General features: G+C 42.0%; 1 protein-coding gene across 1 annotated transcript in view; it reads right to left on the reverse strand.

Moving 5' to 3' along the window:
* Positions 1–40: 40 nt before the first annotated feature.
* fkbp16 (FKBP prolyl isomerase 16) overlaps positions 41–14,783 on the reverse strand; it is a 30,289-nt gene continuing 15,546 nt past the window's right edge. Inside the window, exons 4-8 of the mRNA XM_076731999.1 lie at positions 4,814–5,031; positions 3,034–3,215; positions 2,693–2,770; positions 588–725; positions 41–514 (exon numbers count right to left, since the gene is read on the reverse strand). Coding sequence (XP_076588114.1) covers positions 428–514; positions 588–725; positions 2,693–2,770; positions 3,034–3,215; positions 4,814–5,031 — 703 coding nt within the window. The 3' untranslated portion in view covers positions 41–427. The remainder of the gene's footprint in view (positions 515–587; positions 726–2,692; positions 2,771–3,033; positions 3,216–4,813; positions 5,032–14,783) is intronic.

The raw sequence follows: 14,783 nt of genomic DNA on the forward strand, positions 1-14,783 counted from the left end.
TTACTTTTTGTAGTTAGTCAAAAGTTCCAGACACTTTTTGTTGTTGTTGTATCTGTGATACCAGAATATTTCCCAGGACCTGTTTTTTATGACAAAGAGAAATGTAATCCTTTTTCCAAATAAAACATGCAACTGGAAAGAGACGTCTGTTATCCATCAGCAGAAAATCTCTGCGGGTATTGTGAATCCACTCAATGCTGCACTATCCTCATTACCATAAATACTGTACACCTTTCACTGAAACATTTTCTACCACGTGACACTCACATAACTTCAGGCTTCAGTGCTGCTGCATGGCATACCTTCTTTTGTCTTCACAGTGGAAAACTCTTCAAATGACTAAAGAAGACTGGAGACCCAACGCTGCTGCTGCTGCTGCTGCTGCTGACGAGGATGATGATTTTCAAAGCATTTCCTGCAGAGGATTTCAGTTTCTTGCAGTCAGAATCACTGACGTCACTAAGCTGCCCAAGGCCACAACCAGAGCTCCGAGTATAAACTTCCAGGAAATTCCCTAAAACGCAACAACAAAGACAGTCAAAATCCAGTCAGAATCAAACATTCACACTTTCCTGTTAACGGCTTACAGATGGTTTCTTCTTAGAAGGAACCACAAAAGGTGCGATGTTGTCTCCAAGCATCTCCGCTGGCTTCGCTCTCCATTCCTGAGTGTCGTTGCCTCCTGATTGCCTTTTGACGAGCTTAGATAACTCCACGTGGATCGCCTTGAGAAAAGCAGGAGGACAAAAAAAAAAAAACATTTTAACACATCCTGTAAAAAGAAAGAAAAAAAACCAGCTGCTTTCTATTGATCTCATGTTGGAAAGGAGATGTGAGAAAAGGGTTGCAGTTTTAAAAATGTCCAGCAGGTGAGAGCAGAGGTCTGAAACACAGCTGTTACAAAGAAGACCTGGAAAACAAAGGCCAGCAAATCAGAATAATCACAATTTCTAATGCTGCTTTAAAAATGCTCATGAAACTTCATCCTAAATTTCCACGCAAAGGCCTGTTTGTAATATTTTGTCAGTGCCTCGATTCGATTAGTGATTAGAGGCTGTAATTCGTCATGAAATGAAAAAAGGGAAAACAACACGAGCATTCTTCTTTCCAGCTTTTTAGTGTTCATCCACAGACTGCAATAACTTTCTCACAGAGCAGCTAAATCAGTTTTCTCCCAAGCATTTAATCCAGCATTGAGACAAGGGTGTAATTACCAAAGCAGCAGATATTTTCGTTTAGTCTAGACAGGACCAGACATATTTGTGACAGTGGCAGTGTGCCCTATAGGTCAGGTCACTGTAATACTGGCAACAGTGTGCTGTAAACAGCTGGTGGAAATGTACTCGTCACACTCCATTAACTCTTCCAAATCAAACCCAGCCTGCAGCGAGTGAAACCAGTGAGCTAAAATAATGTTCACAAACTGAGATTAGTGCTTTTTTTTTATCGTGATGAAGAGTTCACCAGAGTAGTTATCTTAATTATACAGTGAGGAGTCTGTATTATAGCGGCGAGGATGACTCCGGGCCTTTCTTACCTTCCCTTTACTACTTTTAGAGCGCAGTGACAATATTTAGCTCATGTGTGTGTTATTTTTACCAAGTTTGCCGGACAGCTCTGAGCAGTGTGGTCACTGTCTGTAAACTGCCAGATGTGCAGTTTGCCAGAGCCTCTGTGGAGGATTTGGCAGATTAGACAAACCACACAAACAAGACAGAACAGGCCTTCAGCACAAGCAGCTCACTGGGATCCTTCTCTTCAGGCTGACGTGTGAACAGCTCGAAACTCTCTAAACGTTCATATTAAACACGAAGGGGGTTTTCTTAGCCATGAAGTGGTGTTGTTTTTCTTGTAAGTGAAAAGCTGCAATAAAAACAAGCAGCCAGGAGATATAAGGGCGCGGGTGAAGATGAGGGGAACTGTGAATAGTGAGAACTTAATGAGGTGGGAAATTAAATTCAGCATGTTCTCGACTGTTCTTAGTGTCGTCGTTTGCAACATGTTTGAAAAAGCTGCTGCTTACTTTCTCAACAGCGTTTTTGCTTTTTCTGATTATATTTATATGGCCGATGGTCCGTATGTTATTCCTTCATGAACTGAATCAGTCATCATGGCTGTGAGCATATCAGCATGCTGACCTTCACAGAGCCATCAGCGTCTTTGTCTTGTGCTGGTTGGTATCATAGACTGCATAAAACATGGACATATTCTCTTTGATGTCACCCAGAGTTTCTAAGGAGCCATTGCGAAACTCCCAAACTTCCAGCTAATCCAAAGATAGCCAAAGAGGTGGAGCATGGGAGGAGCTGAGGTGGGCTGAATGAAACTTGGTAGCTGAAACTTAGCAGCTAGTTGTTAGTCAGAGCAGCCATGTCTATAAGTACGCATCAATTTAAGCCTTAACATAATTTACACAAGTGAGTTATATAAAAATTTTACCTCCGACCAGTTGACATGAACGGGGAAATTAGCTATAGAGACCAAAACAGATTTTGTAACTATAACATATATGAGCAGGTTTTTGGAAGCTAAGCCAGCCACCATTCATTTGTACTGATTGGTAGATTTGGTGGCTTTAATAGTCACAATGGCCTAATTTTAGAATGACCTTTCCTTTGAGTGTGAGGGATTCAGAGGCAGATCTGGAAGAAATGCAGCGAGGGGATGGACCAGCTCAGCCACATAATCTCACCTTGGTGGCCGGCTCCAGTTTCAAGGCCTTCTTTAGCACCTCCATCGCCTCTTTGTATTCAGCCTTCTCAGACAGGAGCTGAAAGAGATTAGAAAACCTACAGCGTGAGTAGTGCTGGAGGACCCATAAATCAAAACAGGCAGCAAAAAGAGAGCAATAACGTAACAGCTATTTTGCCCTCAAAAATAATGAAATCTAATCCCATATTAAACAAATTCCTCTTCCTTCCAGGAACTCTCCCTGCAATAATCATTTATGGATTGATAAGGATCAAATGAGATGAGTCTCACACTTGCAGTGACGATGTCTCTCAGTAATAACACGAGAGGATGGGCGCTCACCTTTCCCGTCCTGAAAAGGGCCTTAACGTTGTTTGGCTCCAGGGCCAGAACGTCCCGGCTGGTGTTCAGCGCCTCATCGTACTGCTCCAGTTTGAGCTGAGCGGCAGCCAGGTTGTTCAAACACTTCACCCGGTAGTCCTGCACCTCCTCCTCCTCTGCCTTTACACTGCCGTCGCTACCATCTGTACAGAGACAGAGCCGTACAACCTCTGATATTTGCTGTGCTGTGAACACGGCCTCTTTTCAGTGGTGACACACACACAAAAAAGCAAAGATGAACGGTTTGACAGAGATTAGTTATCTCATCTTGGAGAGGACTTCTTCCAAAATCTTGCAGAATATAAAGTTTCAAGGAGGAACTCCCACTGGGTGTCATTATAAGGATAGTTCATGCTCTGTTTTTTCTTTTAGCTGGATATTGTGTGACTGTCCCTGCTGTAACAACTGCATGGTTCCATCATTAGACCCAAACAGGTCCAGCTGAATGCAGCAGTGACCCACGTAATGAGCACTTAGTTAGTGCAGAGGAATTTTCACACTTGGCCCCGAGTGTGATGGGTGACAAGCAGCTCGGGGACCACATCTGTTTGGATACACATATCTCAAATTTATACAGCTGAATTTATTCAGTTCTGCTAAGCATATCGTTCCAAGTTGGAGCGTTAACTCATTTTTTGGCTTCGTGGCAACAGAAGTAGCTTTAAATGCAACATGAACACAGTATCACCCTCTCAGCTGATGTGGATAATTAGCATACAATGGCCTTTTTACACATCCAGCAGATACAGAGCCAGAGGAGTCATGCTCCTGTTTAAGCTCTGTTTTGGTCTCCAACGACTCCGGAGGGTAATATCTGGCTCTTTAGTTGCTAAATGCTTCACTATGTTCACCATTAGCTGCTGGATAACATTGAATTGCCATTTCTTTCTTATTTTCTTTCTTTCTCTCTTTCTTTTTGGTAAATGGTAAAACGTTCGATGAGCGAATTCAATGCTGCTTCCAGATGTGCTAAAATGTTTTTCAAATGTAATCCCTCCTCACATCGATTTATTTACTTCCATTATCACAGTTACCAGTTTGATTCTTGTGCCTAACCTGCTGACAATCGAGTGATTTCTAACCTCCACACATCATGAATCATAATGGTAAAATACATCTGATGGGCTCAAAATGACCCAAAATGAGTGAAAGATGTTCGCGTCCCGGCTTCATTATCATCTTTTTTCCTGGTCGTCTTCTCATTCACTAATTACGTGATCTCGATGCCCTGATGAACTCCTCTCTTCAGTGGGTTCACTCGCTGGTCCGCCATCATTGACACATTATGAAGCAGTTCATGCTTTAGTCTCCGCTGACTTGTTCAGTCACATTTCCCTCACGGGCCCACCCTGCCTCGTAAATGATTGAAGTGATTAAGATGGTGGAAATAATATGAAAGTTGATTAACGTTGGTTATGCAAAAGAATCGAGCAAAAAACATTTACGGTGGCACTCGGCTCAGATGGATGTGACTCTGCATGGCGATAATGTGATTAAGGGTGGTGGCAGACTGGAGGAGAGCACTGAACTGTTATGTCATTCAGATTGATGCAGAAATGTTGCATTTGAGGTCTCCATCAAACGCTGTGTTTTATGCTTCTAGTGCATGTGTTTGTGTTTGATATTTCCATTTTTCTGAGAAGAAAATGCTCACATCAACTGCTACAACACATTCCCAGTTTAGGCAACAACGTATGGAGATATTCTCTATGAATAAATTCAGGATTTGATGCTGGGTTACCTCTGCTGCGTGTGGTTAGCACTTCCAGAGCCATACAATAGGCTTTGGCAGCCAGGCAGTATTCCTCCCTCTGGAAATGAAAGTTCCCTCGCTCTCGTTTCTGGTTGCCGATGCGGATGCGGTCCGCGATGGGCAAAGTTAAAGGATCTGGTTTCTCTCTGATGTCCAGCAGCTGGAGCTGGTAGAGTAAAGGGGCCCAGGCTGGAATATCAGGCTCCCTGTGTGTAAACAAAGACAAGAATAATCAATATCATCACAGGGCAAGGAGTAAAAGAGCAAAGGAGTAACTTCAGGTCCAGAGCCTTTTACAATCCTCCACAAAGCACATTGATCTCTTGAAGATTATTCAAATCAATCAAGAAATCAATTTTTTTTTCCAAGTGAAAAGCAGAAAAAAGCTAGTCAGCACCCTCAAAGCTGGGACTCATGCATGAAATTTGACAGCTATGTTCAAGATGCATGACACAAAGGAGAAAGGTCTGCACGCTGTTAGGCTCCAAAGAACTACTGTAATTCTCTTTTAGATGCAACCTTTCCATCGACGAGCCTGACAGTGTGCACACCTTCCTCCTTTGTGCCCTGCAGTGATATATTTGTTGTCTGGAAGCTGGATGTACACACACTTCGTCCCTCCTCTTGTGTTCAATATACAGTACAGTGTTCAGACTGAATTATACTGTTATAACAAGTTCATTGTAATAATAGTTTATATTAGAGTGATGAATCAACTTTAATTCTGTCACATATTATTTGTGTTTTTGTCTACATGGCTCCACACTGGTGGTAAACACGTCCTGGATGTCAACAACAGAGATACGACCACGTTGTATGTTGGACCCGCACGAGACAACAAACAGCTTTGATCAACACACAGTGATCTGATCAATCACTGCCAGCAAACACCTTCATCCACAGCTCAAAGAGCTCCATGCTGCTCCTCACTTCTCCCCTTCTGCTGCTGCTCTACAAACCTGTAACATGTTCCTGCTCCCTTTGTTCTTTACTATCTTAACTGGCTCCACTAAATACAAGATCATTTGCATTTTAGACACAATCAACACCACCATCGTCCTCATAGCAGCTGTGAGCACGACACGCTGCTGATCACATGTACATATACATGTATTCAGTTTCCCTGTACTGACGTGTGTCTTTGTGTAAATATATTTGTATGTGTTTACGTTTGAAGGAGTGAGGTTCACCATTACTTCATGGGCTCAGGAACACTTCATAAAACTGTTGATAAACACAGTTTGTTTGCAAATGATTCTGTTTTTCTTTATGTTTTATGCAGTGTCACAACTTTTTTTTTGGAATCCAGGTTGTAGAATAAACAGTTAATCCTCACTTGCACTCAACATTAAACCTTTTAAAACACTTTAAAATAACATTGAATTTATGTTCACCTTGATTCAGTGCTAGCATCACTAGCTGGCATGTCCAAAAATCTTCAACATAACAGTTAACCTCACAGCTGAAGCTCCTTTCTCTCTCTTAGACATGAGTGGAGGCTGTCTAGATGCATCTGCTGTGGTTTTGTCATAAACTGAGAGAGCCTTGAGGAGGTACGTTCCTTAAAGGGATGACTCAGTCGAGCAGAACATTTTCCTATGTGATCTGGAGTTTGAACTCTCCCATCAGGACAAGGATGAGTGACAAATAGAAACATTTGTATCCCACAGCACCACGATGTGAAGCTGTTGACTGTTTCAAAGGTATTTTAATAAACACACAAACAGCGTCCAGGGAACGCTTGTTATCAGAGCAAACTGAAGATCATGTGTTTGTGTTTTCGTCACGAGTTTTGACATCTGCTCGGTGTGTAGATATTTAGCCTTAACTGGCATCTCTCTATTGAAATACAAAACTCTCCACACGGTCAACACAACAGAAGTCAATGTGCACTAAACTGTGTGTTTGCTCAGTCAAACTCAGCCACCACCAAGTCTCTCAGTATTTACGCTCCATTTTGCATGTTGACGTAGTTTTACCACAACTGTTAAATTTCCGTTCAAAGCTAGAAATGTTTAAAAAATGCATAAACTCCTAACTGGGACACTGAGCGTCCATTTTCATTCCTTGACGACCTCCATGAAAGACTTCGGCCAGGTGAGAGGAAAGGGGGGCAGGTGAGGTGAATCCAGAACCTTTTGGACTGTATGGAACGATTGTATGTCTTCTTAACGTATCTGCAGAGGATTGCCAGAGATGGATCAGGCATCCAGAAAAATTCTTTCCCAAGAGAGGACAGAAGGTGTCGGTGAGTTGACGAGCAGGTGATGAATTTCTATATGTGTAGTGTGTGTAGTTTGTATTGCATATTACTGGAATTAACCAGTTGAAGCATATCAAAACATTTCTGTTTAATCTCTGTGACATATACTGTGAGGCAGCACAATCCCTGCAATTTGGTCAATGGAATTTGGTTTATGATTGATTGCTACATAAATAAATAAACAGATCAATGAAAGATACTTTTACAAAGACAATAGTGACATTCTACCTCTTGCTATGGTCATTATATAATGAGTGATGTCAGTGTTGTGGTAAAAGTAGACTTGAGAAAGTTAAAGTGCACATTTCACCGTATGTAAGAACTCACTGGCTTTAAAGGACGTCACTGAGCGACTCCTGCTCATTTAAACAGACAAGAATTTGAAACTGGTACCAACCTGTGAGCCGGCGGCAGCTTCAGCTTACTCAAGAGTCACTCAGAAGGAAAGTTAATTTGGTTTTCAATCATCGGGCTCCTGTGACCACATGGCACACAATGGTCCATTATCAGTTACTCTGTGGAGGCTCTGATTCCAAAGGGGTATGTGTGTGTGTGTGTGTGTGTGTGTGTGTGTGTGTGTGTGTGTGTGAGAGAGAGAGAGAGAGAGAGAGAGAATGCAATGAGCGCTGCAGCACGTTTTGAAAAGCTGATTCTGAAGTGGCCCTCATTATTGATCAGCAGATGGAAAAAGACAAAAAAAAACTTCACGTGTCATGTTTGCTGTAACATGACACGTGAAGTATTTTTTGTCATAAGTGCTCGTCTGCTTTGACAAACCTGAACGATCAATCTCAAGTGGATCCTGTCAGTTCAATGAGCTCAAAAACATAAAGATCAGAAACAAAGTCAGACAGGGGGAAGTACAGCTTCCAGCAGAGCCCTCCCAGTGCCTGTTTGCTGCAAAGTGATAGTTCTGGGAGGTCATGAATTATTCAAACTGGTTGTGTCAATGACACAGTTTATGTCTGTCTAACAGAATTAGTTGTATCCCCAGCTACTGGGAGGATGTGTCAGCAGGTGGGATCAGATTACCCTTTCACCTCTCCTCTCTGGAGACCTCGTCCACCGTCGCAAGGACGCACAAGAGTGTGAAACCAGCAGCTGATCCGAGGTATCTGAAACCTGAGCCGGATCCCTGCGCTCAGGACCGGAGGAAGTGGCGTTCAGAGACCTTATCGCTTAGGGCCATGAATAAGTAGATGCAGGTCTTTTGGAAGCTGGTCTGAACTATTTCTGGCAGCTGCATTTAGTCTTGTCCACTTGTTTTTGAATTCCGCTGCATGTTTACAAGGATCAGAGACGACTTGTGCAACAGGTCGCTTTAAAGCAGCAGAGAGAGGAAGACAGTTGATTCATTTGTGAGGAGCACGCAGCTCATTGCTTGGGTCGCGCTGAGAAATGTTAATGTTTCTGAAACAGGCCTCACGCAGCTGACCATTCGAGACGGATCCTTCTTCCCTGCTAATGTCATGCGTTTTTCTGCAGTACCGAGAACGTGTTCTTCACAGTTTGTACAGTGCGGGCACATACTGTTACAGCTTCGTGTTGTCCTTGCATACTTTTCTCTACTCTTATCTGAAAATATTACACAATATTCTGAAGGCTGCGTGTTATGTAACAGTGTGCAGTGTGTAACAGTAATAAACACAGTGTCCTGCCTACTGTGACCTGCTTTTGCCTGACTACAGATTACAAAGACTTTGGTGAGTTCACGTCTGAATCTGCTCTTAAAGAAACTGCTTGTTTTTTTTTTCAAATTACTGAATTAATACTAGTGCACACAAACTGTCTTCTTACTTATGAACAAGCTTATGCTGAGCTTGATTTCTTTATCAGAGCACATGCAGCGCAATGAGAAACCTTGTAAGTGACTGTTTTGGAGTGTATTTCCTCTACAGTCATGGATGTAAAAAGTAAAGTAAAAATGTAAACATGCAGAAAAAAAGAAAAAAAATCACCAAAATGTACCAATAGTAACATGATTAAGAAAAATGACCCTTGTGATTGTTACACTACTGTATAATATTGGATTATTATTGCTTTTGCATCATAGTGTAGGAGCATTACACTGTCATAACTGGCTTATTTATTATTTTTGATACTGTTGAGCAGTTTAACTTACAACAATATATCAGATTTTATGAGACATCATATATTTTGAAAGTAAAATCTTAATCTGTAAAGTCAGTCAGTAACTACAGCTGTCAGGTAAATATAATGGAGTAAAAAGTGCAGTATTTCCTGTTGTATGAAACAGATAAATGAGCAAAAATGAAAACAAGCAAGAGTAAATGGAAGTAACTTTACTTCTTTTATATTTTTGACTTGATAACTTTTGCCACTTTTTGTCAGTTTCAGGGCTCCATAACACAAAATGGAAAGTACATGAGTCTTATATTCACTTGTGATTTTTAAATACATTAACTTTCATAGCAGGATTGCCAGCAAAGAGCAGTCTCTTGAAAGGCTTATCAGCCTTAAGGAAAGCAGTTGCGCAAGATTTAAAAAGCTGTCTTAAATGTCATTTCGTTTATATCAACAACAGAAAAACAGTGGTGTAAATGTACATTGTCTGACAATTGTTAGCTACCACTGAGAAGCATCTCATTAAAGGAGGGTTATTGTATCATCATTTCCAACTGGACCTACAGATGTCAGAATCGTGAGCTAAACACTGTTTGGTTTGCAAATAACTCAGAGCCTCTTATGTCATTATGTCGTTAGATATCGATATTTTTTTTTGCAAAGGAAACACACCCACTTCGCTGCTCATGACTCACACAGATTGGGACACATTAGATGAGAAGTGATGAGTCATTTCTTATTAATCGATGCAGGTACAGCTGCCTCAGTGCTATCTGCAGCAAGCAAATGTGCTACATCGAACCTTAATGAATCCCAAATGATGTGGTATTATCCTACATAGGAAACAGAGGTCGTGCACACACGAACGCACATGCACACACACACACACACACACACACACACACACACACACACACACACACACACAAGCACACACACACACACACACACACACACACAGACTCCTAAAAAGCTATTATTCACATGCAGGATTCAACAGGTGACCTTTGAAGCATTATGTCATTGAGCTCTATTATTAACAAGCAGGAAGCAGAAAAACACTGCAGAGCATCAAGCAAGGATTTATGTCTTAAACGGGGAGGAATAGTACGAATAACTGAGAGCTGAGCTTCCATTGTTGCCACCATGAGCAATAAATAAAATCAGCATGACTGGTGAGCTGTTGAGTGTAATCTGAGAACGAGGCGCGCTGACAGATCTATAAGGGTTACGGTGTCATGTGGGTCATTGGCGATTAGCACCACACCAGTGTGCTGCTACGCTGGGCTCAGCCAATGAGCCCCTGAGGTCTTATTAGTGCAAAGAGGAAGCAGAGACCAGTCAACGAGGTCAGATCCCACCGCAAGATCCCAGAGAAACCTGAACCTGCAACTTTAGACCAGGCCCACATCCTAAAACTGAGCTGCAGAGCCGGCATCCCTGCTGCTCTTCAAGAGACTCATCACACCAACATGATCTTTGGTTTTGAAGACGGCCTTTAGTGGTTGTTATATCAATGTAGGTTTTGAGTATTATTACACAGTGGTAATTATTACTATGTATTATTACTGTGTAACGGTGAAGCAGTCACGAGTCTTTCTACTCTCTGAGGATCAGGGTCAGGACCTGCAGTGGGCAGTGCTGCAGAGTTTTGACTGATAACTTTGGTTTGGTTCATCAGCGGTGGATGATGTAAGATGTTTTACTTAAGTAAAAGTGTAGAAACACTCATCAAGTTCAGTAAAAGTCTTGCATTCAAAATGTCACTCAAGCAAAAGTACAAAACTAATAGAATAAAAATATACTTAAAGCAAAATGATGATTATATTTTGGAGCATTAGTCTCAACCTGCTCCAGTAAAAGGAATGCAATCATTTCTAATGAGTGTCTATGCATTGCTCCAAGATGGTTGCTGCTTACTTGGCAGTCACACCACTTAACTGGTTAAAATTAGCTAGTTTTGCTGCGTTATATGTATTTGGAGTGGTGGGCAATCAAAGAACCACATTTCAAACACTTTATATTCTAAATATAATGAATCATATTAATGTTGAGATGTAGCTGCCAGAGTTCTTTTCCAAATAGCAGATGGTGAAATTCCTGATATCTCCATCTTGGAATCATGACCAGGAGGCTGACGATGTTTTTTCCGACTGCTGAGCTTGTAAATGTGGCCTGAACACAATGCTGCTTAAGGCACAGCAGTGCTTTGAGTTAATGTTAACATCAGCATGCGAACTTGACCAGAGTGCCAACAGTAACATACTGAAGTTTAGCACGTACAATGTTTCTCATGTCCATCGTCTTACTTTCAGCATGTTAGCATGCTAACATTTGCTACTTGGCACCACAAAGCTAATGAGAATGTCATTAGTTTCAGTGGGAATTATTCCATTTTCATGAAATATCATATCTGTCTTATTAACTTTCAGGGGGGGAAGAGCAGTGGCTTCATGCTACACAGCAAAGGCCAAGGATTTAATGGGAGAGATGATTGCTCAAACTGTCGTCTTAGAGAGCAAAGAAAGTCACCCAGAAGTCCGCAGCAGTAAATCTCATCATTTCTTTCAAATACACTGAGAGTTATTTTTCTCTCTTTTTGTGTCTGCCATCTATGAAAGTGAACAATATCCAATAGTTGTGGGATATTTCAGTTTGAACCAACAATATCAACCTGCTGCTGCTGCTCTAGAAAGTAATTCAAACTACTCTGTTAAAAAAAAAAGAAAAGAATTGTCAATGTGCATGAATGCACTGAATTAAATCACTATACTGTATGTGGCATTACAACATGGCTAATTTACCTAAACTCCACTAAACTGGCTAGCAAAGTCATGTTAATACACTCCACTTTAGATGTTGCTGCAGAGGAGAGTGTATTTGCTCTCAACTTACATTACTCACAAGCAACAACGTCAGTTTTATTGGTGGAGTCCGTCACTGTCATGCACTTGCTTAAGAAGGGCCGTGGTGACTCTTTCTCAGGCTGAGATTTGGGAGGTTTATCCATGATGACGCCGAGGCTGTGTGAGCACTGAGCAACGGCTGCCCTTTTACACGTGCACTGCACAAAGGCCAAGTGTGTGGTGGTGGCTGTCTGACGAATGCGTTGTCTGGGCATGTCTTCACAACAGTCAGGATGAAAGAAAACCGGGCGGGGTGGGTCAAAAATGGCAAAATGAGACTAAAAATTAATTGCTTTCCTTTGATGGTTCCAGACTGTTTGTAGTTTCAGTAGTTAACTCCACCAAAATGGAAAAGAAATGATTTAACTACTTGAATCATTTTGCAAATATGAATGCAGCTGAACTACCTGCAAGCTCCTGCAAAATATAGGTAAACTACTAATTTAATTATATTTAATTCACTACTCCCCAACACTGTATATTTTGTTGGGAGCTATTGTTGTAGATATAGTCCTTCTTCAGGTTCAAACAATCTGGCTAAGAAATGACCCGAGTCAAACCAGAGAAAAGGTCAGTGAGAAGAGACACAGGGAGGTTTTTTTGGGCCATCGGCGGCAGGACAGAGCCTGAGGGCTGAGCTGAGTGGAAGATATGAGACATTTGCTGAGTCAGCAGCTCAGACGGCACTGAGAGACAGAGACAGGTTCAGGTGACTGGCTGTCTGGATGTATAGACTTTCTCTGCCCACGTTTATGGTAATGTGTACTGCAGGTCACCAGGGAAGCCATGGCTAACAACATATGGACTGTGTCTACTTTGTAGAAATGAGAAATACTTCAGAAAAAACACCAAAAGTAGTTGCTATATACTGTGACGACATGAACAGCAAACATGTGTGAGGATTGTCAGAATAAAGAAATGATGTCTTGTTTGTTTTTAATCAACTCTTTTGTTGGTGACAGACCTTCCTCTGCATCACGGTGCTCTGTTCATGTTGGCTAACGTTGTTGCTGTGCAGTAACTGAGGTAAGACTGACACAAGTTTCAGTAGTAGCACTGAGCAGCCAGCAGTTGCGAGGATCACTTCATCATGTCGATTGAAGGAGTATGCAAATGAAAAGGAATGATTTGACATTTTAGGAAACACACTGACTCACTGAGGGTTAGATGGGACAATCGATACCACTCTCAGAACTGTCTGATAAATACGAAGCTTCTGCCAGAAGTTGGGAAGCAGTTACAAAGACAATAAATTTAATGTTTGACTTCATCCACTTGGCTGATTTTTGTAAATATCTGCTTATTCTGAGGTTGATGCAGCAACGTGTTTCAAACATGTTGGGACAGGAGCAACAGAAGACTGGGAAAGATGTGGAATGCTCCAAAAATGCCTGTTTGGAACATTCCACAGGTAAACAGGTTCATTGGTAACAGGTGAGAGTATCATGATTGGGTATGAAAGAGGCATCCTGTGTGGAGCTCATCCATGTTCGTCACGATATTGGCGGCAATTTCTCAGCCTGTGTTTGTCGGGCTATGGCACAGGAAGGTTACGTCCCCATTCTCAATCCTGCCAACAAACCTCTGATTGGCTTGTTTGTTTCTTCCACTGTGGGAAACAGCCATCGAGGAGCACAACACTGGCACACTAGATTAGTGGAAAAATGTGAGAGAAGTCTGAAAACAGGCCCTAAACGTAACTGTGCCATGAAGTCATATTGAATATACTCTACATACACCCTCGGTCCAGCTGCCTCCACAGGCTGCACACAAATTTAACTGTGACCTTCTGCCACAACGTTGCCACACAACAGACATTAAACAAATGTCTAATTTACATTTGGAAAGACACTCACTGTTTCTCTCTTCGCCCTCTGACGTTTGCATGACGTGGTCGTACTTCTTGCACTGTGACCATAAACAGATGAAGTCAAAGGAGGAACGGTTCCATTCTTCTTGTGTTTGTATGAGTGATGTGATAAGGACGTAAAAGCTCTCCCCTTTTTTGTCTCATGGGAAGTTAAGCATTCATTATAGATGAATCTGATTCATGTGTTGTGGCTTAGCAAACTTCCTCATTAAGTTGTATGATAGTGCCGCTGACTCACCCTGTTATCTGTCAAGCAGGCCCCTCGCCGCTCTGAATGAAAGGAAAAACTCCCTCAGAGGGAAAACAGTGGTCACTTTGACGTCACGCTCTTCATTTTAAAAGATGGAAAGGCCAGCGATGTACCTCACGCCGGTTTCTATGGTTACAACCTCAGATAGCGCACTAATATACCGTAAAAAATGTGGTGTGCAGCTTTGATAATACAAAATCCGAGAGGATTTATGAGGCTGTTTATTTTCTTTTTTCTTTTTTACAGCGGTGGAAACAGGTCTGCTGCTGCTGTTGTTCAGTGTCTGTTTTGACTGTTGGATGGACACACGGCACCAATGCAGTCGTGCAAAGGAGCTTAGCTTTAATCCTGGCATTGGTGAGACGTCACAGCTGTTTTTCCTCGCTTGCCGCCATACGAGTTAATTTGCAGCAAAACAGCCTCCTATTACAGCCAGAGATGTGGAAACTAAGTCACTGGCTGAGCCCGGCGCGGCAGCACACTGGTGTGGCGCTAATCACCAGTGACCCACATGACGTTTCAGCGGCTGCATGTGCTTTTCTCTCCTTTTTGTTTTTATTTCCTCCTCCTCCAGCAATGAAACT

Source organism: Chaetodon auriga, chromosome 6 (genome assembly GCF_051107435.1).
Source record: "Chaetodon auriga isolate fChaAug3 chromosome 6, fChaAug3.hap1, whole genome shotgun sequence".
Classification (NCBI taxonomy): domain Eukaryota; kingdom Metazoa; phylum Chordata; class Actinopteri; order Chaetodontiformes; family Chaetodontidae; genus Chaetodon; species Chaetodon auriga.